The sequence below is a fragment of the Bufo gargarizans genome, chromosome 4 (assembly GCF_014858855.1).
Source record: "Bufo gargarizans isolate SCDJY-AF-19 chromosome 4, ASM1485885v1, whole genome shotgun sequence".
Taxonomy (NCBI): Eukaryota; Metazoa; Chordata; class Amphibia; order Anura; family Bufonidae; genus Bufo; species Bufo gargarizans.
In genome coordinates this window covers 31,997,880-32,023,889 of record NC_058083.1, presented here as the reverse complement: position 1 = coordinate 32,023,889, position 26,010 = coordinate 31,997,880, and the positions used below count along the sequence as shown (strand labels likewise).

Genomic DNA, 26,010 nt, shown 5'->3' with positions numbered 1-26,010 from the left:
TTCAGAAGCTGCAGTGTCACAAATTTGACTAAGTTGTAATCGCAATGTGATTAATACAGGTTATATTAATCGCATTGCGAATTAAACTTACCACACTCTGCGTCAACTACGTAATTTTCCATGGGAGTTTTGCCATGGATCCCCCTCCGGCATGCCACAGTCCAGGTTTCATTCCCCTTGAAACAACTTTTCCATCACTATTGTGGCCAGAATGAGTCCCTGTGCGTTTTAAAATTAGCCTGTCTATTCAAGTCTATGGCGGTTCGCCTTGTTCGCCAGTTCGCGAACATTTGCGTAAATTCGCGTTTGTCGTTCGCGAACGGAAAATTTTATGTTCGTGACATCTCTATTCATTGATAAAATGAATCCACACCCACTGCATGTTAACAGAGTAAGTGCTGGAGGAAGGGCACACACAGTCATGTAGACAACGAGACAATTTTATACAATTTTAATGTACACAAAACTGTACAGATGGCTAGAAGTTACATAGTTAATACGGTTGGAAAAAGACATAAGTCCATCAAGTTCAACCAAGTGTGAATATCATATAGCATCATTAAATATAAAGATGTAAAGACACGGAACTGGGCGACATTTTGAAAATGAAACAGTTTTTACAGACAAATGGCCAAAAGTACCAATGCCATAGAGAAGAATTACATTTGGTTGAAGGTGCAGAACTGGGCAATATTTTAAAAATGACAGATTTTCCAGAGAGCTGAGAAGAAATACTGCTGCCATAAAGGACAATAACAATTTAGACAAATCACACAACTGTGCAACCTGATTGAGAAGAGGACAGTTTTATACAGAAAGCCGACCAGAAGTATTATTGTCATGTAGCAGAATTACATTTGAGTGAAGGCATGGAACGGCGTGAAATTTTAAAAACTAGACAATTTTCATATATAGCTATTAATGCCACATTTATAGCAGAATTACATTTGGGTGGTGGCGCCACTTGCCTCACTGAATACCCGTTATACAGTATACTGGAGGCTGGACCAGATCTGGTACAATGATAGCACACTGGGCCATTTCCAGCCACTGTCCCAATCTGCCTCCCAGAAGTCCACAGAAAGGGCACAGTCATTTCGAAAAGGAGATAAATTTAAAGGGAGTCTATAAGAAATGTACCAGTCCGGGTTTCAGCGGTGCTGGAGCCACGCCCCCTGGTTACGCGAGAGCATCCTTAGCAACAGGATGCAATACTCTGTTTCTTCTTGCAGCTGCCGTGTGCTGGGGGATATTAGCAATGGGCTGAATGCTCAGCTGCTCTATTACTGTGCGCTAGTGTTTCTGACTAATGGAGCTCCGAGTAATGGACCTATCAGGTTCTGATCCAGGGACTTGTGCTCTATTTAAACCTGTTCCTGGCCATACACCAGTGCAGTGATAGTCTCTGACTCACTAGCTGTGTTCCTGGTTCCTTGCTTCTGTGCTTATTGGATTGCTCGTTCCTCTGACTCTTCTGACCACTCTCTGTATCTCGTTTGGTACTCCATAGCATGTCTGGTTCTGACCCATGTATGTACGACTCTGGCATTTTGTTTGTCTGTCTTGTTAGTTAGTGCATCTCTGCACTTAAATAGCGTAGGGACTGTCGACCCGTTGCGGTCTAGCTATATAGGGCTTTTACTGCAAGTAGGTAGGGACAGCGGGCTGGGTTCTAGACTAAGGACTCACTGTCCATGTTTGTCCCCACCTACTAACTGAGTCTGTCATGTAAATTTCACTAATATAGCTACCAGCAATGGCCATCAGAACATTGCAAAAACATTATAACCATACCTTTATGTCATCTGGATGTGTTTTCATGTCCAGGAAAAGCACTTTTATTCCTATGAAAAACAGACTCCAAGTTCCCATTGGGCAGGCTTTCCTTTTGAAAGTGCCTAAGTCCGCCACATTTCCCTGCTGTCTGCTATTCCCCTAACTTCCCAAGGCTGCCTCCCCCGACATCACAGTGATGCAGGGGAAGAAGCCTTGGGTGGGTGGGGAGAAGGCCTTTCTAGAAACACACTGATATTGATGCACTGAAATGTGCTGAACAGGAGCAAAATTGCAACTAGTTTGTAAAAAATAAATAAATGCAACTGCACAGAATATCCAGCAAAACGTATGCTGCTGGAGGTACTGTGCATATGCCTATAAAACACTAACTATTGATGGTGAGGTTTTATGAATAAAGATAAAAAGGCTAGCTACTCATGCACAGAATGAAAATATATTTTTGGAGGCTCTGCAAGATATTTGTGATTGCAGTGCATTACATGAACAGCTCTAGATGCCCTCACTGTAAGGTAAACACACAGAACATTGCCCCTATGTTCTCCTCCTCTACTGATAAAACCCTGACATTTCTACCTATTAGTTCAATCTACCAAACTAAGTATGTCCCTATACTATCCCTGCAATACCCTAAGATGGCTGCTTGAGTTTGTAATTGGGGTCTGCCGAGTCAGACAGACTCATGTGACACAAGTTCACAATGACATCTGTGCTTCAGACATACCACAGAGCCTGATGGGACAATGTCTCTCCAGCCACATGATAGGCTGTCTGCAAAGCCCGCCAGCCAGGGCTTCTCCCAGTCATGTGATCTGTCTTCCCCATCCTCCCCGCTCTATTTCTCTTGCATTTTAACAGTAAACTGGCAATCACTGTTTTGGCAATTCCTAAAAAGCAAATTGCCTAAACTACAGATTTTTTTGGCAGAAGATTTTTGTAAAATTTATATCGAATCCAGAGGGAAAACCAGAGGGAATCCAGAGGGAAAACAAACCAGGCTGGTGTAGTGAGCTGCATCTATATTTATTTATATAAGGAGATATATAACGCGAGTTTGACCGCGACGCGTGGTTGATTAAGTGTGGTTGCGTAAGTGTGTGTAAGATTAAGTGAGGGAGTATCTGAGAGCTAAATTATTTGTGGACATTGAGTGGCTGTATTTGACTGTATTGTATGCTGTGATAACATTTTTTTTTCCTTCTCCAGGGGTTGCACAGGTGAGTAATTAGGGTGTGGCTGTCCAATTCGGGTGTGGTTGTCTAATTAGGAGACTATAAAAACTCAGCAGTGTGAGCAGCACAGCCTTTTTGAATCCAGAGGGAAAACAAACCAGGCTGGTGTAGTGAGCTGCATCTATATTTATTTATATAAGGAGATATATAACACGAGTTTGACCGCGACGCGTGGTTGATTAAGTGTGGTTGCGTAAGTGTGTGACTTAAGATTAAGTAACTTTAGATTCAGGGACTTCAGTGGGGGATTGTAATTAGCCAGTTTCTTAGTACTACATTATATTGTATTTTTTGCTTTGCTGGTGTAATCCCCATTTAGTATGTGTTGCACAATTGACAACGCAGTCCAGTGCACATCTTGCATGATGTATGCAGTCCTGGAACTGCCGTTCCAGGGTGTATATCTTTGTTCAAGATGTGAGCAAATTACCCATTTGGAATCGCAAATCGAGTCTCAAATTGGGCAAGTTGCAACACTGAGAGGCATTGACAATTTGCAAAAGAGTTTGCTTCTCACCGAGCAAGCACTCTTTGGGGTAGATGAGGGGGAGGGTGACAGAGAGGAGGCTGAGGAAAGTGAGGTAGCTAGCTGGGTAACAGTTAGAAAGCGGGGTAGAGGGAAGAGTGCCAGGGAGGCTAGCCCTGATCTGACACACCCCAACAAGTTTGCACGTTTGGCAGATGAGGGGGATGTCAGTCCAGGGATGGCACTGCCGCAGCCAGACACTTCCTCTGCCAGTCAGGGGAATTCCAGCTGCGGTAAGCAGGGGACCAGGAGAGCAGGACAGGCCAGACAGGTGCTGGTAGTGGGAGACTCAATTATTAGGGGAACAGATAGGGAAATCTGTCACAAAGACCGTGATCGCCGAACAGTGTGCTGTCTTCCTGGCACTAGAGTTCGACACATCGCGGATCGGGTTGACAGATTACTGGGAGGGGCTGGAGAAGATCCAGCGGCATGGTCCATATCGGAACCAATGACAAAGTTAGGGGTAGGTGGAGAGTCCTTAAAAATGATTTAAGGGATTTAGGTCAAAAGCTTAGGGCAAGGACCTCAAAGGTAGTATTTTCCGAAATACTACCTGTATCACGGGCCACACAAGAAAGGCAGTGGGAGATTAGGGACATTAACAAGTGGCTCAAGAACTGGTGTAGGAAGGAGGGGTTTGGGTTCTTGGAGAACTGGGCCGACTTCTCTATCGGCTACATGCTCTATCGTAGGGACGGGCTGCACCTCAATGAGGAAGGGGCAGCTGTGTTGGGGAAGAAGATGGCTAGAAGGATGGAGGAGTGTTTAAAGTAGTTATTATGGGGGACTTCAACTACCCAGATATAGACTAGGAAACTGAAACTTGTATATCTCATAAAGGAAACAGGTTCTTGGCAATAACCAAAGACAATTACCTCTTCCAACTGGTTCAGGACCCGACTAGAGGGACGGCCATACTGGACTTAGTATTAACCAATAGGCCTGACAGAACAACAGACGTGCAGGTTGGGGGACACCTGGGAAATAGTGACCACAAAGTAATAACCTTCCAATTATCATTCAAGAGAGCATTTCTACAGGGAGGAACAAAAATACCAAACTTCAAAAAAGCTAAATTTAGCCAACTTAGGCTACTTTCACACTAGCGTTCGGGCGGATCCGTTCTGAACGGATCCGCTCATATTAATGCAGACGGAGGCTCCGTTCAGTACGGATCCGTCTGCATTAATAACTTTAAAAAAATTCGCAAGTGCGCAAGTGCGAAAGTAGCCTGCGCGGATCCGTTCAGACTTTCAATGTAAAGTCAATGGGGGACGGATCCGCTTGAAGATTGAGCCACATTGTGGCATCTTCAAACGGATCCGTCCCCATTGACTTACATTGAAAGTCTGGACGGATCCGCACGGATCCGCACGCCTCCGAACGGCCAGGCGGACACCCGAACGCTGCAAGCAGCGTTCAGCTGTCCGCCTGTCCGTGCGGAGGCGAGCGGAGCGGAGGCTGAACGCCGCCAGACTGATGCAGTCTGAGCGGATCCGCCTCCATTCAGACTGCATCAGGGCTGGACGGCTGCGTTCGGGTCCGCTCGTGAGCTCCTTCAAACGGAGCTCACGAACGGAAACCCGAACGCTAGTGTGAAAGTAGCCTAAGAGAGGCCATAGGCCTAACTAAATGGAAAAAGTCCTCACAAATAAAAAATACAGCCACAAAATGGGATATCTTTAAAAGCATCCTAAAATCTCATTGTGAGAGGTACATACCGTATGGGAATAAAAGGTTAAGGAACAAAAAGAAACCAATGTGGATAAACAGAACTGTAAAGAAAGCAATAAATGACAAAAAAAAAGCATATAAAACACTAAAACAGGAAGGTAGCACGGAAGCACTGAAAAACTATAAGGAAAAAAATAGAACATGTAAAAAACAAATAAAAGCGGACAAACTAGAGACCGAGATATTAATTGCCAAAGAGAGTTAAACTAAACCTATAAAGTTCTTCAATTATATAAATGTTAAAAAGTATAAATCTGAAGGTGTCGGCCCGTTAAAGAGTAATGAGGGGGGAATCGCAGAGAGCGACGAGGAGAAAGCAAAGCTGTTAAATATTTTTTCTCCAATGTATTCACTGAGGAAAATAAATTTTCTGACATGCTGAATGTAAAAATAAATTCCCCATTAAAAGTGTCCTGTCTGACCCAGGAAGAAGTACAACAGCGACTTAAAAAGATTAAAATAGATAAATCGCCAGGACCGGATGGCATACACCCCCGTATCCTAAGGGAATTAAGTAATGTCATAGCCAGACCCTTATTTCTGATATTTTCAGATTCTATATTGACAGGGAATGTCCCACAGGATTGGCGCATGGCAAATGTGGTGCCAATATTCAAAAAGGGCCCAAAAACAGAGCCTGGAAACTATAGGCCGGTAAGTTTAACATCTGTTGTGGGTAAACTGTTTGAAGGTTTTCTGAGAGATGCTATGTTAGAGCATCTTAACGGAAATAAGCAAATAACGCCATATCAGCATGGCTTCGTGAGGGATCGGTCATGTCAAACAAATTTAATCAGTTTCTATGAGGAGGTAAGTTCTAGACTTGACAGCGGCGAATCAATGGATGTCGTGTATCTGGACTTCTCCAAAGCATTTGACACTGTACCACATAAAAGGTTAGTATATAAAATGAGAATGCTCGGACTGGGAGAAAACATCAGTATGTGGGTAAGTAACTGGCTCAATGATAGAAAACAGAGGGTGGTTATCAATGGTACATACTCCGATTGGGTCACTGTCACTAGTGGAGTACCTCAGGGGTCAGTATTGGGCCCTATTCTCTTCAATATATTTATTAATGATCTTGTAGAAGGCTTGCACAGTAAAATATCAATTTTCGCAGATGACACCAAACTGTGTAAAGTAATTAACACTGATGAGGACAGTATACTACTACAGAGCGATCTGGATAGATTGGAGGCTTGGGCAGATAAGTGGCAGATGAGGTTTAACACTGACAAATGTAAAGTTATGCACATGGGAAGGAATAATGCAAGTCACCCGTACTTATTAAATGGTAAAACACTCGGTAACACTGACATGGAAAAGGATCTAGGAATTTTAATAAACAGCAAACTAAGCTGCAAAAAAACAGTGTCAGGCAGCTGCTGCCAAGACCAATAAGATAATGGGTTGCATCAAAAGGGGCATAGATGCCCGTGATGAGAACATAGCCCTACCACTTTACAAATCATTAGTCAGACCACACATGGAGTACTGTGTACAGTAACTAAAGAAATAACTGGAATGGGGCAACTACAGTACCCTGAAAGATTATCAAAATTAGGGTTATTCACTTTAGAAAAAAGATGATTGAGAGGAGATCTAATTAATATGTATAAATATATCAGGGGACAGTACAGAGATCTATCCCATCATATATTCATTCCCAGGACTGTGACTGTGACGAGGGGACATCCTCTGCGTCTGGAGGAAAGAAGGTTTGTACACAAACATAGAAGAGGATTCTTTACGGTAAGAGCAGTGAGACTATGGAGCTCTCTGCCTGAGGAGGTGGTGATGGTGAGTACAATAAAGGAATTCAAGAGGGGCCTGGATGTATTTCTGGAGCGTAATAATATTACAGGCTATAGCTACTAGAGAGAGATCGTTGATCCAGGGAGTTATTCTGATTGCCTGATTGGAGTCGGGCAGGAATTTTTATTCCCCTAAAGTGAGGAAAATTGGCTTCTACCTCACAGGTTTTTTTTGCCTTCCTCTGGATCAACTTGCAGGATGACAGGCCGAACTGGAGGGACAAATGTCTTTTTTCGGCCTTATGTACTATGTTACTATGAATCTGAATAATTTACAATCAATTCCATCTTCACTACTTTTATCCCTTTTACAAAAAAACTTCTATGGAGAATGATAAAAATATGGATTCCTCTATATGATATTCATATTAAACACCTGAAGGAATGGAAACTATTAAAATGGCACCTTCCAAAATATGACTGATCTACCCAACATACAGATGTAGCCAATGTTATCTTGACTGGCTTAACGCATTAATGCAACAAAATGACATTACAGTGATCTTGTTACAGTGACCCTCCTGGCATGCCTGGAGCCAGGATAATGTTGGCTACATCTGAACACATCTTTTTCTTTGCAATAGAGCTCAAAATGAATGTTGTCTGATCGGTGCTAATGCCCATCTTGTAGATTTGTACTTTCATGTGAAATTGTCTCTACTCACCAGTCTGGTTGGAGATTTCGCCTTCTGCACAGGGGGCACAGTAGTAGCAGCATTTCTGTTTTCCTTCCAGTAGGACTTTCCAGTATCCATGGAGGCAACTCTCACTACAGGTGGAGCGCGGTGTCTGGAAAAGTCATATAAACATATACCGTATTTAATGCTTGCCTTTTGAGACATAAAGGTGCTCTCCCTTTTTTAATATATAATCTCCAGATATTGGGACCTGTAGAGGAATCCATACTCATCCAGTCCCTGCTACTCAATTATGGCCCTCTGACATCCAATCTGTCTACACTGCACTTCTGGTCCCAGCCAATGACTGGTCTCAACAGTGATATGTCCCAAAGTGGCACAACACTTTGTCACCGCCAGTTCTGTGAGAAGGTCTGACAGACGTCCTTCTCTACCTCTTACATGATGTTCTTTGTTTTGGTTTCACTTTCTCATCTCATTTCCTTCTCCCAGGTGTCACCTATTTAGACTAATCCTCTTTCCTTTATATTCCCTCCCATACTGCCTCACTTTGCGGTTTATACTACTTCCTGGATTGAAGTGTTCACGGCTGGAGGCTTATGCTGCTGCAGATAAGTCCTTTCATGTATTGTGTTTCCTTGCTGGCTTGATTCTAGGTGACCCTGACTCCCTCCGTATGAAGTGCAGGGAGCCGGTGGTCGTGTCCCCTCACTATTATAGGGTTTTCAGGTGTCACACAGTCTTAGGTACGAGGGCATACAATAGTCTACCTTTGAGACCCTTGTATATGCTTAGCAGTCAGGGTGAGCTCTAGGGGTTTTATAGGGGTCACCTATATGCTCCTTAGTTTGGGATCAAGCCAGTTGGACGTTTATTCATAACTTCCAGCTATTTGATACATCATCCATGATATTATAAACCGCCATTACCGTCTTAAGAATGGATCCGGTTTCAGCCTTGATTGACCGCATGCAAGGTCTTTCACTGGAGGTAGCAGATCTCCGTAAAACTGTGTCTCAGTTTCAGGTGACCGGTTCTGCTTGCGTTCATGGAGTTTGTTCCGAGCCTAAGATTCCTCTGGTGATGAGGAGCAGAGGGTGGGGATCCTCATCTCGCTGCTCAGGGATAACGCTCAGTCTTGGGCCTTTTCGCTGCCGGTGGGGGAACGGCCCCTCCGATCGGTGGATGAATTTTTTGTAGCCCTGGGGCAGATATATGATGACCTGGATCGTACTGCTCTGGCTGAATCTAAACTGCGTCTTTTATGCCAGGGTAAACAATCCGCAGAGATATATTGTTCTGAATTTCGGAGATGGGCAGCTGATACTGGTTGGAACGATGCTGCACTCCAAAGTCAATTTTGCCATGGTCTTTCGGAGGGATTGAAAGATGCATTTGCTTTTCATGAGAGACCTGCCTCGTTGGAGTCTGCCAAGTCTCTAGCTGTTCGTATTGACAGGCATCTTAGAGAGAGAGGAGAGACCACTCCTTCCTGTCATATTCAGCCCAAGGACAGTGGGGCTGTCTCATTCAGAACGCAGGGGTCTCAATCTCTCTCAATCCCCTCTGAGCAGGAGGCCATGTGCAATGAGCAGGACACTGGTTCATTGGTGTTGCTATGCAGTGGGTCAGATTTAGGTGTGTATAAGTTCGTGACGCCAGTTGCAGCTTGCGCAGGTACTGTAGAAGGGCCCTTTAAGATGGTATGAGCACACGTACTAGGTGAGGAATGCCAGAGGGGGATTCTCTGTATTGTGTCAACGGTGTCTCCTACCTGTAGTACGGCTGGGCTCCTGTATCCTGGCCCACATGCAACAAAATTGAGTGCTGTCAATAGGAGTAACTGAGGAATGATGGGATTCCACACAGATAATAGGGTCCAACTTGTCTTTACTTGATGTTATAAGAGGCAGCTTTAGATCCATACAATGTTACAGCAATAGTCTAGGATCCCAGCAGGTATTGGCAATATGTGGCAGGAATTATATTTATATATTCTGCATCTAGTACATACGCCTTTAAGAATCTGGCAGGTATCTGTCTTCTGCTCTGTCTTGGGTTCTGCTTGGTTTGGGCCTGACTAGCTATGGAGGTACTTATCTTCTCCTTGTTCTGGAATCTGTACTTACAGGACTGCTTGCAGGGAATGATGGTGGCTTCCTGGAGATCTGATAGTTCTGAAGTTGCTGCTTTCTTGGTCGACCAGCTGAGGTAAGGAACTCAGGCTGGGAAGGTTGATCTGGGCCTTAAGGAGGCCTAAATCCTTGGTTGGGTTCCCTGTTTCTAGGAGCTCCTATTCACACAGCCTACCCCAACAGGGGGTGGCTGGTACACTCACTAGAACTTTCTTTCCTCCCTCTGAAGTAGGATGTGGGAACATTCCACTCCTCCTCGGATAGGGGGAAGCTAGCCTGGAATAGTATATTCCAGTCTAGATACACTAACTGGCTTGGTTCTACTACATACTGCTACCACCTGCTGGTGTACATTAAGAATTACAGCAAATATATATTAAGCAGTACAAGGAAATCCAGATAATACAAATGTAATGTCAGATTACACAGGGTGACAACACATCTACACGTTAACATGATATAGCAGGGTGACCAGAAGTTTAGTGACATACTCTGGGATGTTACATATGCAGCTGGGTTTGCTTGCCTCTGATAGTAGAGGATTCAGCTCTCAGAGGAGGGTTTGTTTCTGTTGTGGGGGTATAAATCATTTGGCTAATGTTTGCCCCTCTAGGAGATTCATGGAGTTTTCTGAGGGTAATAAAAAAGAAACAAAAAGAAGACCGGGATAGAACAGCTGGAGTGGTGAACAATTTAACATGGACTTGATACTTGTTTTCCTATTTTCCACCATCCTCTGCCTGTGCCTTTGCTAAATTCAGACAACAATATTTAGACAATACATGGTCAATTAAGATCCTTGTTGAATATGCAAATGACACCCAAAAGTACACAAAATATATCTAGAAGACCTGCGATCCCACAGTCGTGTGATTATTTGAGTTGGTCGAATCATGTTTAACATCCATGAACCAAAGTCGATTTGTTCCCTAATTTAGTTTTAATGTTGTACGAAGATCTGTATCTGTACATCATAAAATGTATGGGCTTCTTGGAGGCAAACTTTGTTAAGTTAAAGAGACCTCGGTAAAGAACTTTGACTTTTTTAAGCAGCAATCTGAAGCCGGCTCCAGTACTGACTAGTACCTCGGTACCGACGCCGGCTCCAGTACAGACTAGTACCTCGGGACCGAAGCCGGCTGCAGTACAGACTAGTACCTCTGTACCGATGCCGGCTCCAGTACAGACTAGTACCTCGGGACCGAAGCCGGCTTCAGTACAGACTAGTACCTCGCTACCGACGCCGGCTCCAGTACAGACCAGTACCTCGGGACCGAAGCCGGCTCCAGTACAGACTAGTACCTCGGGACCGAAGCCGGCTTCAGTACAGACTAGTACCTCTGTATAGAAGCCGGCTTCAGTACAGACTAGTACCTTGGTACCGACGCCAGCTCCAGTACAGACTAGTACCTTGGTACCGACGCCGGCTCCAGTACAGACTAGTACCTCGGGACCGAAGCCGGCTTCAGTACAGACTAGTACCTCGGTACCGAAGCCGGCTCCAGTACAGACTAGTACCTCGTGAGCAAGGGCACGTTGCTATGGCTGAGAACAACACTGTAAAACAAAACATGCAATGTAACAGCTCTCTGCAAACCAAATAATGTACAAAAATGCATATTAATTGCTAGTGCTATACTTATAAATTAGAGATGCAGGCCCAGCATTAAAGTGGGCCCAGCATGCATGTGGAACCTACACTCCCTAAATTGTATGGTAGCCGTCATGGCACATAACAGGTAGAATTTTGTGTTAGGAACCCGTCTTACAGAGAACGCCTTGACGTGCGGCAATCAGGCTCAAATAATTTTGTACAAAATTATTTGACAAGCATCTCTAATTTATAAGTATAGCACTAGCAATTATTATGCATTTTTGTACTTTATTTGGTTTGCAGAGAGCTGTTGCATTGCATGTTTTGTTTTACAGACTAGTACCTCGGTAACGAAGCCGGCTCCAGTACAGACTAGTACCTCGGTACCGAAGCCGGCTCCAGTACAGACTAGTACCTCGGGACCGAAGCCGGCTCCAGTACAGACTAGTACCTTGGGACCGAAGCCGGCTCCAGTACAGACTAGTACCTCAGGATAGTTTAAATCTCCTCCCCAGTGATGATGTGTCCTATTCCCCACATCACCACACTGATTGGGTAAGCTAGTAACAAGTGGTGGTGCCCCCCCCCCCCATAATGACGTGCTGGGCGTCATGTCAACCCACGACAAGAAATCACATGGCAAACAAACACGCAAACAATGATGCGATCAGTAATACTATGGGGCGTGCTCAAGGCCATGTGGAGAGAGTGGTTAGCGCCTCGAGCATGCTAGCGTATTCTGTCCGCAGCCAATGATCAACCAAGGAGGGAAGGGTCGGGGACTCCCATCTTAGTTCCTCATCCATTTTCAAATGTCTCCAATTCTCCTATTATGTCAGTGCAGCCATCAGCAGTCTAATCTGTAGAAGCAGAAGATAGGAGAGGGGAGGGGGAGCAGTGTGTGAGCTCAGGCATGGGGAGGGGCGGTCAGCAAGCCTTACCCTGTTGGCTCAGTTTTAGCTGTCAAGGTAACTTGAACCTTTGGCAGCTTACAACTAAGCAGAATTGGGAATTTAGTGCAAATTAAATTGCCTATAAAGCAAAAAATAAAAAGTACAAAAATTGGATTTAATAAAAGTAAAATTTTATTCTAATGACCTAACTGAGGGTTTGCAGGCCCTGTAGATATATTACATTTGAAAAAAAAACTCCTACTTCATTCTTCCACCGTATTTATAAGACTCTCTTCGATTTGAGCTTTAAGTCAGCCTGACGTATACATGGAGTTGAGACCAGAAGAGCTTTTTTGGAGCTTTAGGGGGGTCCACATCAATATACCTATAATGGGTATGTATTTTTAAAGGGGTTATCAAGACTAAACTTTTTTAACAGACCTTTTCAGTTTGGCTCGACCAGCGGTGTGGTTCATACTTACATGATCCCTGCTTCTGGATCCCGCAGCATCACTCCATGGCCACCTCAGCAGGTCCTGGGTCTCTGGGAATCAATACCCTATTGACAGGTGTCATGTGACCACTGCAGCCAATTACTGGTACATCACTATGATGCCCATCAACAGGATCTTCATTCCGAGAGACCTGGTACCTGCCGAGGCAGCCATGGAGAGCTGCAGCTGGGATCTAGAGGTGGGGTCCAGGTAAGTATGAACCCCACTATGGTCCAGCCACACTGAAGAGGTCTGTTAAAACGTTTTAGTCTTGGATAAACAGATGACAGTTGTTAATGTGTAATAAAGAATCAGACACTAAATTCACCTGGAGAAGTTGTGATTTCCAAATAATTGAGCTCTCATTTATAAGAAACTGATGATGACCTTTGTCTTCATGGAGATGTCCCACTGTTTGTTTCCCCATGGTTTGGTTAGCAAATACCTGATAATTTACCAGATCAAATCTTGTCGGAAAGTTTCCTTTCTCATCAAGGTGAATGGAATCTCCACCAGAAGTTATAAAATGAACTCTTCTTATATATTGGTTCAGCTAAAGGCAGTAGACATGAGTCTGAGTCTGACATATTGATTTGTGCATTTTGTTACAGTAATCATATTCCTAGGAGTCTCTAAAATCTTTCCAAACCTTAGATTTCACAATAAATGTTAAACATTGATAATGTCTCCTAATGAGCAGTATAGCTCTCTCCAGGTATGGTACTGTGTCTCTTCTCTACTAATCCACTCAATCTGATAGACTTGGTTGGATAGGCTTCATGGTGGTTAGTCTCTTACTTCCTGCTGTAATTTCCTCTGTCACATCCACTGACACAGCGATGGCTACCAACATCTCTCACCAGCTCTCAGTGGCTGTATTTGGCTATTGCTACACAGCTCCAGTCAGGCGCCATATGTTTTAAAGATTTCCCTCCAGCCACTTCTTGCCTCAAGGTCCTACTTTCTTACTGCTTCCTCACGAGTCTACTCTGGTACTATATGCAGTTATTCCATACTCTCTCTTTCATGTTCCATACTCTTCATTATAACACCTCTCCTGCCCCTCCCCTCAGTGGTTCGGAAAAAACTGCTCTTCAGCACTTAGCAGTACAACCCTGAGCTCTGCATGGGACTGCTGTGATGGTTGGCATCACCCCCAGTAATGCTGTCAGGGTAGGGTGGTGCCCTTATTAACAAGTGGATCATAAAACTGTTATCAACTTAAGGGCCAAAAACTAATGAGTGGCAAAATGGGGCACATATGTGGGGCATGATGGGCTCCGATGTGTTCCTGACAGGAATATATTGGCAAAAGTCCCAGCTTTTAATATCTGCTTGTATGACTAACTAGTATAGTCAGTGGCATATCCGTTTGGTGTATTTTTTTTCTGTGATTTATATAATTATATTTTCATCCGCACAATGCTCAGTTTTGTGTAGGATGCCTCTGTGGTGCATGTGGACTGCGCCGGCATCCTCCATTGTACGCATTTTTTGCTGGGGATGGTCGTTTGCTGTGGTCCACATGCGGTGGGACTGCTCCCCCAATGAGAATCACGCTACAGTGTTTGGGGTTTGAGCAGTTCCCCCATATTTGCCATTATATTTCTGTGATTTTGTCACATACAGTACAGACCAAAAGTTTGGACACACCATCTCATTCAAAGAGTTTTCTTGATTTTCATGACTATGAAAATTGTAGATTCACACTGAAGGCATCAAAACTATGAATTAACACATGTGGAATTATATACATAACAAAAAAGTGTGAAACAACTGAAAAGATGTCATATTCTAGGTTCTTCAAAGTAGCCACCTTTTGCTTTGATTACTGCTTTGCACACTCTTGGCATTCTCTTGATGAGCTTCAAGAGGTAGTCACCTGAAATGGTCTTCCAACAGTCTTGAAGGAGTTCCCAGAGATGCTTAGCACTTGTTGGCCCTTTTGCCTTCACTCTGGGGTCCAGCTCACCCCAAACCATCTCGATTGGGTTCAGGTCGGGTGACTGTGGAGGCTAGGTCATCTGGCGCAGCACCCCATCACTCTCCTTCATGGTCAAATAGCCCTTACACAGCCTGGAGGTGTGTTTGGGGTCATTGTCCTGTTGAAAGATAAATGATGGTCCAACTAAACGCAAACCGGATGGAATAGCATGCCGCTGCAAGATGCTGTGGTAGCCATGCTGGTTCGGTATGCCTTCAATTTTGAATAAATCCCCAACAGTGTCACCAGCAAAGCACCATCACACCTCCTCCTCCATGCTTCACGGTGGGAACCAGGCATGTAGAGTCCATCCGTTCACCTTTTCAGCGTCGCACAAAGACACGGTGGTTGGAACCAAAGATCTCAAATTTTGTTCATCAGACCAAAGCACAGATTTCCACTGGTCTAATGTCCATTCCTTGTGTTCTTTAGCCCAAACAAGTCTCTTCTGCTTGTTGCCTGTCCTTAGCAGTTGTTTCCTAGCAGATATTCAACCATGAAGACCTGGTTCACACAGTCTCCTCTTAACAGTTGTTCTAGAGATGTGTCTGCTGCTAGAACTCTGTGTGGCATTGACCTGGTCTCTAATCTGAGCTGCTGTTAACCTGCGATTTCTGAGGCTGGTGACTAGGATGAACTTATTGAGACTCTTGGTCTTCCTTTCCTGGGGCGGTCCGCATGTGAGCCAGTTTCTTTGTAGCGCTTGATGGTTTTTGTGACTGCACTTGGGGACACTTTCAAAGTTTTCCCAATTTTTCGGACTGACTGACCTTCATTTCTTAAAGTAATAATGGCCACTCGTTTTTTCTTTACTTAGCTGCTTTTTTCTTGCCATAATACAAATTCTAACAGTCTATTCAGTAGAACTATCAGCTGTGTATCCACCTGACTTCTCCACAACGCAACTGATGGTCCCAACCCCGCTTATAAGGCAAGAAATCCCACCTATTAAACCTGACAGGGCACACCTGTGAAGTGAAAACCATTTCTGGTGACTACCTCTTGAAGCTCATCAAGAGAATGCCAAGAGTGTGCAAAGCAGTAATCAAAGCAAAAGGTGGCTACTTTGAAGAACCTAGAATATGACATATTCTCAGTTGTTTCACACTTTTTTGTTATGTATATAATTCCACATGTGTTTATTCATAGTTTTGATGCCTTCAGTGTGAATCTACAATATTCATAGTCATGAAAATCAAGAAAACTCTTTGAATGAGAAGGTGTGTCCAAACTTTTGGTCTGTACTGTATGTGGGGCCACCATGTTGGGCAACCATGCAATCTCCTCATTTTCTGCTCCTCTCATTGACCAAGTACATTTTATTAAATGAGGTCTCCTTACTTTAGTGATAGTGAGGGTTACAGCAGACAGTCACACAGAATTATGTGTATTTTAGTGTTACTGGAGTTTGGAATATGACAGAAAATGTTGGAAAAGTCTGAATAATCTTACCTTCCATTTGACATTTTGGGTGGTAAATATTTGGAGATGTTCTTGTCTTTTATGTGAATAGATCAGATGATGTGAGGCATAAGCCACGATATACACTGCAGAGTACACACTGAATGTGTAATGGAAATTGTCTACATCATACAGGGAGCGATCCACATTACCCAGAACATCTCTTTCATTACATGGTTGATAATATGAATTCTGTCCATAGCTGCAAGAAAGATATTCACTCCATAAACCAAACATCAGCTCAACCTCTGGATATTTTAGAGGACCGGCTGTAAGTAAATATTCTTGTAAACCTGGAATTCTTCCTTTGTGAAGAGTGAACTGCAAAGATCCATGAAATGTAGGAAGTAAGATTAATCTTTCAGGTAAAATAACTGAGAGCATGATTACAACTCTTCTAGGATTTAAGTCAACTGACAATATAAAATGCAATGTCTCTAAGCCATATGAGCTACCAACAAATATAATCACATTGCAGTGAATCTTCTGTATTTGATATAACACCTTCCTGTAGGCCATAGATGTCATGAAATCACTGACAGATTCTCTATAAGCTATGCAGACCCCGCTCCGTGTTATTACATTGTAGAGCTCCATGCTGGCTCGTTGGCTGCTCTCATCGTCTACTGTCACCATCCCCACCCAGCTCCAGCCAAAGTTCTCCAGTAGGAGGACAATGGCTTCATACTGAGTGGACCCATCAGGGACTGTGCGATAGAAATAAGGAAACAGGAGCTTGTTACTGAAGATGGGATCCATCGCTCCATAGCTGATCTGTAGGGAGAAAACAGGACAAGAAAACATCAGAGAAATGTGAGAATTGTGTGTTATCAAACTAAGAATGAGATGTGAATCCAATGGAAGCAATCCTCGGTTCAGACCCTAAAGTTATCTATACACATTAATGTCTGCCTGGGTTTGGTTTATCTCTAGTAGCAAGACTGGAGGTAAAGTTAGGTTACAGGAGACCCAATTACAAGTTAGAAAGCAGATTAAGGATGATTTACCTGATTCTGAACTTATCAGATTCATTTTGAATTTCACAAACATCCTGCTCTCAAACTAATCTGAAGATTTGTCGATTTACTTCAAACACATAGCGCCAAAACGCTACCAAGGCCATTTTACTGTGGAAATTGGTGGGGAAAACAGAAGGGAAGATGAAAGATCACATGACCCTGGGTGGGTGGGGGAGGAGGGTGTTAGCCCTGATTGGCTGAGAGGTTGATGGACAGCCTGTCAGCCAGTCAGAGGGCAGGATTCTGGCATGTCCTTTTGCTCTGAATGCCAGAGACGCTTGTCAATTACAGTGTGTGCGATAGGTAATGTATAGGGACAGTATAGGGACATAAATAGGTAGATTCAGGGTTTATCACGGATAGCATAGGAAGGGACGGGTCATTCAGAGAGGTCTGTGTCATATAGCTGCTGCCAGTGATAAGTTCATGCTGCACTGCAAAATCTGCAAGCAAGAAAATATCACAACTAATATTTTTCTGTAAATGGACAGCCAGCCTTTAAAAACAATTCAAGTTTCTAGAGTTGATAAGTGTTTTATAGGCTTATTGCCAGCACCTCCGACATCAGGAGCAAACATTCTGCTTAAAACACTGAGCATTTTCCACTTTTTATTCTCAAAACCTGTTATAATTTAGCTACCATATACAAAAAAGCTCTGGAACTCCAATTATACAAAAATATATAGCAATCTTTATTTAATAATAAAAAAATAAAAAAATGTATATTCTAAAGAAAAAAAAGGCAAGATGGATATTGATACAGAGAACCTTGCAAGGGGCGTTATCCCCAATATAGTGATCCACGTCTAGAAAATATACGATGATAATAAATGGCACTACGGAGCGTATCATTACCAAGATGATGAGATAAAACATCTCCAACAATCCCCAATAGATCATACAAGGACATCAATATGTTCAGTTATTTAATAACAACATTGCCCCATAGGCCCCCAGGTATGTGGAATAAGCACAGTATTGCATTGGCCGTGTCGCTGAACAGGTCACTATATTAAATGCAGATGTCAAAAATATCACCAATAATAACTGCAACCTGCACTAGCATCAAAATAGTCATCTGTACAGCAGCGCTGCAAATGTATTATATTATATCTAGAGACCAGGCAGTACTAGTGAGTAAAAATAATTTATATTCCTGTTTTAGTTAACATATTATATTGCATCAAGACACAGAGCATTATTACCTAATAGGTTATGCTGCAATAAAAGTTTTTTTTTTTTTTTTACCAGTTTCAGATTTGCAATATCTCTTGTGGTTCAAAAGTTATCAACACAGAAAGGTCCAAACTTTTGAGCCTTCAGCTCTGTGTTCAGCACCAGGGACAACACCTTGAACAGGACAAATAGCTGTGCATCACAGGGAACGTTCCCGAGAGGTTCAACACAGATCCCCCATAACAGTGTGACATCTACAGACCCCCCATAACAGTGTCCTCCACAGATCCCCCATAACAGTGTCATCCACAGGTCCCCCATAACAGTGTCCTCCACAGATCCCCCATAACAGTGTCATCCACAGATCCCCCATAATAGTGTCCTCCACAGATCCCCCATAACAGTGTCCTCCACAGATCCCCCATAAACACAGTGTCATTCACAGATCCACCATAAAAATGTGTCATCCACAGGTCCCCCATAACATTGTCCTCAACATATCCCCCATAACAGTGTCCTCCACAAATCCCCCATAACAGTGTCATCCACAGATCCCCCATAAAAATGTGTCATCCATAGGTCTTCTATAACAGTGTGTCATCCACAGGTCCCCCATAACAGTGTGACATCCACAGGTCCCCCATAAAAGTGTGACATCTACAGGTCCTCCATAACAGTGTCCTCCACAGGTCCCCCATAACAGTGTGACATCCACAGGTCCCCCATAAAAGTGTGACATCTACAGGTCCCCCATAACAGTGTGTCATCCACAGGTCCCCCATAACAGTGTGACATCCACAGGTCCCCCATAAAAGTGTCCTCCACAGGTCCCCCATAACAGTGTGTCCTCCACAGATCCCCCATAACAGTGTGACATCCACAGGTCTCCCATAACAATGTGTCATCCACAGGTCCCCCATAACAGTGTGTCATCTACAGGTCCCCCATAACAGTGTGTCATCTACAGGTCCCCCATAACAGTGTGTCATCAACAGGTCCCCCATAACAGTGTGACATCCACAGGTCTCCCATAACAGTGTGTCATCCACAGGTCCCCCATAACAGTGTGTCATCTACAGGTCCCCCATAACAGTGTGTCATCCACAGGTCCCCCATAAAAGTGTGACATCTACAGGTCCCCCATAACAGTGTGACATCCACAGGTCTCCCATAACAGTGTGACATCCACAGGTCCCCCATAACAGTGTGACATCTACAGGTCCCCCATAACAGTGTGACATCCACAGGTCGCCCATAACAGTGTGACATTCACAGGTCCCCCATAAGTGTGACATCCACACATTCCCCATAACAGTGTGTCATCCACACATTCCCCATAACAGTGTCATCCACACATCCCCCATAACAGTGTGTCACTCACACATTCCCCATAACAGTGTGACATCCACAGATCCCCCATAACAGTGTGTCACTCACACATCGCCCATAACAGTGTGCATGCGCAGCATTATCTCCATTAACTGCTATAGAATTTCTAAAAAGAGCAGAGCCAGTGATCAGCTGTTATCAGAACACTCATAGCATAATGGAGGATGACCGCGCATGCACACTGTGCTCTCCCTTCACCTCAAGGGCCCGATGGGACAACACCTTTTTTTCAGCTAGTGGTTTTATAAACTGCACCATGGAAAAGCAGAAGAGCCCAGGCCATTCATAACGCGGGGTCCATGTCCACAATTCACAATGGGAAATGGGAAGGACAAAATAAAGAATTTGCCGTGAGTTTCCATTTGTTAGTCAATTCTCTTGACCAATCCTTGACACACACAGAACGCAATCTACTGTCTGGGGAAATGTTTCCTCCATGTATTCCACAGCAGAGTACTTTGTCATTCCTGCCCGAGCACCTTGCAGATATCTGTTCAGTGATGTAATTTCTGGATACAATGTTTATGATATCTTTACTATCCGGTATGACGGCCGTCTTCCAAGACCCTGTAATGAACCTATTTCCATATCTGTAGCATAATCACACGATCCTCTTACTTACAACAAATGTTGGTAGCATTAATTGTCCACATGCCTGGTAATATCCATACATGGACCTCTCTTCATTTGTTTGTTTTGTTTTAACATATCATATAAGACTACATATGTGACATATGGTTGATAATATTCTCATGTGTACTATCCTCCCTTATGTTTTAAAAATTTGGAAAACCAATAAAAATTACTTTAAAAGAAAGAAAATGGGAAGTAATGAAAATCCAGCCAAAACTGAATCAAAAAGTCTGTTATAAAATTATAAAAAAAAAACACATCCAAAAACACCTGATGTGATTCTGCATTAGGTTTATTAAGCATAGACAATTCTCTGTGTGAACATACCCAAAGAGGCTGCAGGATCAGCAGCTTACAGTGGAAAGGCTAAAGAGATATAATGTGGCGTTCTACACTCAGCTGCTGTGGTTACAACCTCTGTCCGTGCCTACAAAGGTCTGTCAGACTGCTCGTCCAATATTTCAAGATTTGGGGCCCCACTTTGAATTTTGGCCAGAGTCACACTTTGTCTAAAACCGGCCCTGCAAGCAGCCAATCAGCAGCCAGCCCTGTGATGTCACAGCCCTATAAATAGCCTCAGCCATCTGGGATTCTGTCATTTTCCAGTGTACTTAATGCAGGGAGAGACATCAGCAGACGCTAGGGACAGTGCTAGGAAAGACTTCATTGTGCTGAAAAAATTATTTACAAGTATAGGGAAAGATTATTCATGTTGTAGGGAAAGGATAGGGAGTAGAGTTGAGCGGACACCTGGATGTTCGGGTTTGACGGGTTCGGCCGAACGTCACAAAAAAGTTTGAGTTCGAGACCCGAACTTGAACCCAAACCCCATTGAAGTCAATGGGGACCGGAACTTTTGAGCACTAAAATGGCTGTAAAAAATGTCATGGAAAGGGCCAGAGGGCTGCAAATGGCATCAAAATTTGATTAAGAACATGGCAAGTGCTCTGCAAACAAATGTGGATAGGGAAATGACTTTAAATAACATAAAATACGTAAAAATTAATAATAATTAAATAATCTTGATCTAGGAGGACAAGGTCCATATGGAGTAAGAGGTTGAAGAGGCGGTGGATGTGGCGGTGGATGTGAAAGCAGCGGTGGAGGAGGAGGAGGTAGCCTACACTGCTTTTTGGTTTTAAATTAATTTTTTTAAATTAGGGTACACCCCAAAACATTGGGAAATATAACCTGTGATAACCCCCTCCAGTCGTGCTAAACACACGTTCAGATAATACACTGGCTGCAGGGCAGGCCAGCACCTCCAAGGTGTAAAGGGTAAGCTTAGGCCATGTGTCCAATTTGGAGACCCAGAAGTTAAAGGGGGCAGACCCATAATTAAGTACGTGTAGGCATGTGCACACATACTGCTCCACAATGTTGGGCAAATGTTGGCTCCTGCTAAGACGTTCGATATCAATGGGTGGTGGTGGTTGTTGTGGCTTTCTGACAAAGCTTTTCCACATTTCGGACATCCTAACCCTGCCTTCTGAGGTGCAGGCGGTGCCCCAACTGCTTTGGCGACCTATTCCTCGTCCTCTGCCTTCGCATTGTACTTCCATTGTGCCCCAGAGGTCAGGTGGGAATGCCACCAGCAGCGAATCTACCAGCGTGCGCTTGTACTCGCGCATCTTACGATCACGCTCCAGTGAGGGAACTAAGGATGGTACGTTGTCCTTGTAATGGGGATCCAGCAGCGTGGCCACCCAGTAATCAGCACAAGTTAGAATGTGGGAAACTCAGCGGTCGTTGCGTGGACACTGCAGCATGTAATCGCTCATGTGTGCCAGGCTGCCCAGAGGCAACGAAAACCTGTCCTCTGTGGGAGGTGTATCGTCTGTGTCCTCTGTATCCCCCCAGCCACGCACCAGTGATGGCCATGAGCTGGTCTCGGTGCCACCCTGCTGTGAACATGGTTCCTCCTCCTCCATCTCCTCCTCCTCATCCTCCACCTTGTCATCCTCCAGAACTGTCCCCTGGCTGGACAATTGTGTACCTGGTGTTTGTGGGTGCAGGAACCCACCCTCTGAGCCACTTGTGAATGACTGGCCGGAAACCCTATGAAATGATCCCTCTTCCTCCTCCTGTGCCACATCCTCTTCCATCATCGCCAGCAGCGTTTTTTCAAGGAGGCATAGAAGTGGGATAGTTACGCTGAGAACGGCGTTATCGGCACTGACCATGTTGGTGGAGTACTCGAAACAGCGCAACAAGGAACACAGGTCTCGCATGGAGGGCCAGTTATTGGTGGTGAAGTGGTGCTGTTCCGCAGAGGGACTCACCCGTGCGTGCTGCATCTGAAACTCCACTATCGCCTGCTGCTGCTCGCACAGTCTGGCCAGCATGTGCAAGGTGGAGTTCCACCTTGTGGGCACGTCGCATATGAGGCGGTGAGCGGGAAGGCCGAAGTTATGGTGCAGCGCTGACTGGTGAGCAGCAGCAGGGTGAGGACGTCGAAATCGCGCACAGACGGCCCGCACTTTAAGCAGCAGCTCTGACATATCGGGGTAATTGTTAAGGAATCACTGCACCACCAAATTTAGCACATGCACCAGGCAAGGAATGTGCGTCAAACCTGCTAGTCCCAGAGCTGCTACGAGATTTCACCTTTCATCGCACACTACCAGGCAGGACTTGAGGATCACTGGCACCAACCACTCATCGGTCTGTTGTTCAAGGCCCGTCCACAGCTCCTGCGCGGTGTGGGGTTTGTCCCCCAAACAGATATGTTTTTAAACTGCCTGCTGTCGTTTTGCCCTGGCTGTGCTGAAGTTGGTGGTGAAGGTGTTACACTGACCGGATGAGGAGCCGGCAGAGGATGAAGAAGCGGAGTAGGAGGAGGAAGCAACAGGAGGCAAACTGAAGCGCCCTGCAATCCTTGGTGGTGGAAGGACATACGCCAAACTGCTATCCGCCTCAGGCCCAGCCTCCACTGCATTTACCCCGTGTGCTGTTAGGGAGATATAACGTCCCTGACCGTGCTTACTGATCCACGTAGCCGTAGTGAGGTGCACCTTGCCACAGATGGCGTTGCGCAGTGCACACCTGATTTTGTCCCCCACTTGGTTGTGCAGAGAAGGGATGGCTCATCTGGAAAAGTAGTGGCGGCTGGGCATGATGTACTGTGGGACAGCCACTGCTATAAGGCTTTTAAAACTATCCGTCTCCACCAGACGGAATGACAGCATTTCAAAGGCCAGTAATTTAGAAATGCTGGCATTCAGGGTTAGGGATCGCGGGTGGGTAGGGTGGTACTTCCTCTTCCTCTCCAGAGTTTGGGAGATGGAGAGCTGAACGCTTCCGTGGGACATTGTGGAGATGCTTGGTGACACAGGTGCTGGTGTTGCTGGAAGAACAATTGTTTGCGGGGTGGCAGGTGCCACTGTCACTCCAGTGGTGGATGAAGAGTCCAAGACTGCAGCAGAAGAGGAAACAGGAGGAGCGAGAGACCTTTCTTGGTTTTTGAGGTGTCTACTCCACTGCAGCTCGTGCTTTGCACTCAGATGCCTGGTCATGCAGGTTGTGCTCAGGTTGAGAACGTTTATGTCTTGCTTCAGGCTCTGATTGCACAGCGTGCAAACCACTTGTGTCTTGTCTGAAGAACTGCCACGCCAGGGAACTCCTTGGAGCTGGCTTTGGTTTGCTCAGTCCCTTGATGCGGTGGGCAGTAGCAGGCGTACTGTCTAGGGGACGGACGCTCCGCTTTTGCACCCTGCTCCCTCTTCTGCTGTGCTGGTGGCTCTGTGCGACCACCAACTCTTCCTCCGAACTACATAGGTCACTCGCATGACCTTGATTCCATGTGGGGTCGAGGACCTCATCGGCCTCCACATTATCTTCCATCCAGTCTTTACCCCTGCCCTCCTTGTCGGTCTGCACTCTTTCGAAAGCCCCAACAGTTGGCACCTGTGTTTCGTCATCATCCAAGACGTGCTGCGATGGTCCTCCCATGTACTCATCTTCAAACATAAGTGGTTGGGCATCGGTGCACTCAATCTCTTCCACTTCTGGGGCAGAGCTAGGTGGATGGCCCTGGGAAACCCTGCTAACAGAGTCTTTAAAAAGCAGAAGAGATTGCTGCATGACTTGGGATTCAGACTGCTTGGCTGATTTGCAAGGGGGTGAGGTGAAAGACTGATGGACATCGGCTGCAGGTGCCAACTCTGATCTTTCAGCAGTAGACTGGGTGGGAGACAATGTGAAGAAACTGGAGGTACTGTCAGCAACCCAATCTACTATCGCCTATACTTGTTCAGGCCTCACTATTCGTAGAGCCGCATTAGTCCCGACCAAATACCGTTCTGTTGCCTACTCGCACCTGAGGAAGGGGTTTCACTTGTGCGTGTAGCTGGCACAGATCGACCACGTCATCTCCCTGCAACAGGAGCTCTAATAGCAGCTCCACGACCTGGGCCATGTCCCTTATTTGTCGCTCTCCTCATATTTTTAAAATTTAGGACCTTGCCCTAAATAGGTGTTTAATTAATAGTAGAATAGAACGACAGTATGTAAAGGGTGTATCTCACACGGTCTGAACCAGTGTAGGCCTCAATTAAATATTTATTTGCACAAAATGGCTGTATTGCAAATGCCTGATTCAAACCCCTGTATGTAGAGGGAGTATCTCACACGGCCTGAACCAGTGTAGGCCTGAATTCAATATAAGTGCAAAAAATTGCGGTTTTTCAAATCTCAAAATCTAACCCAAATGTATTAAGGGTGTATCTCACAATGACATCTGCATCAAAGGCTGCCAACTAAATTTTTTGTTCCCAAAAGAGTGTGTGTTTAACAACTAAATTTGACAGCAGTATATAAGCCTGTAATTTTACACGTGCTGATGCTGCAAGGCCTGAAAATAATGTTTTTGGTCACAAAAGTGTGTTTTTCAAACCCCAGAAAATGATGGGTGTATTTCTAGCTTAAATTGCACACTGACTATTCCAGATGTTGGATATTGCCAAAAAAGTGTGTTTAAAAAAAATAGAAAAATATGAAGGCTGTATATAACCCTTGAATTTCACACGTGCTGATGCTGCAAGGGCTGAAAAACGGTGTATTTTTGGCAAAAAAGTGTGTTTTTAAAAACCCAGAATATTATGGCTGTATTTCTAGCTTATATTGCACACTGACTAATCCTGCAAATGCACCAGATGTTGTATATTGCCAAAAAAGGGTGTTTTTTTTAAAAACCAACTTGGATTTGAATGTCACAAAAGCTCAGATGCAGGACTGGTGCACTGAGCTTGCATAAAATGGCCTCCGCCGCCGCCGCCCACCTATCTAACAGACGGATAAAAGTTATTTTTCTCTGTCACTGGGCTCAGGGCAGGGTATAAAGATTGTGCCCTGCACCCACACAGCTGATTATATGTAGATCGCTGAGTTAGATTTGTGTTCTGATCACAGATTCTCTCCTATTCTCTCCCTGAGATCACCAGCAGCATCCTCTCTCTACACTAGTAACAGCAGAGTGACGTGCAGCGCT

At 44.6% G+C, this 26,010-nt stretch overlaps 1 protein-coding gene across 1 annotated transcript in view; it reads right to left on the bottom strand.

Annotated features, from left to right (window-relative positions):
• LOC122935159 (vomeronasal type-2 receptor 26-like) overlaps positions 1-26,010 on the bottom strand; it is a 51,520-nt gene that overhangs the window by 2,740 nt on the left and 22,770 nt on the right. The window contains exons 2-4 of the mRNA XM_044290924.1: positions 16,888-17,079; positions 13,194-13,413; positions 7,772-7,894 (exon numbers count right to left, since the gene is read on the bottom strand). Coding sequence (XP_044146859.1) covers positions 7,772-7,894; positions 13,194-13,413; positions 16,888-17,079 — 535 coding nt within the window. The remainder of the gene's footprint in view (positions 1-7,771; positions 7,895-13,193; positions 13,414-16,887; positions 17,080-26,010) is intronic.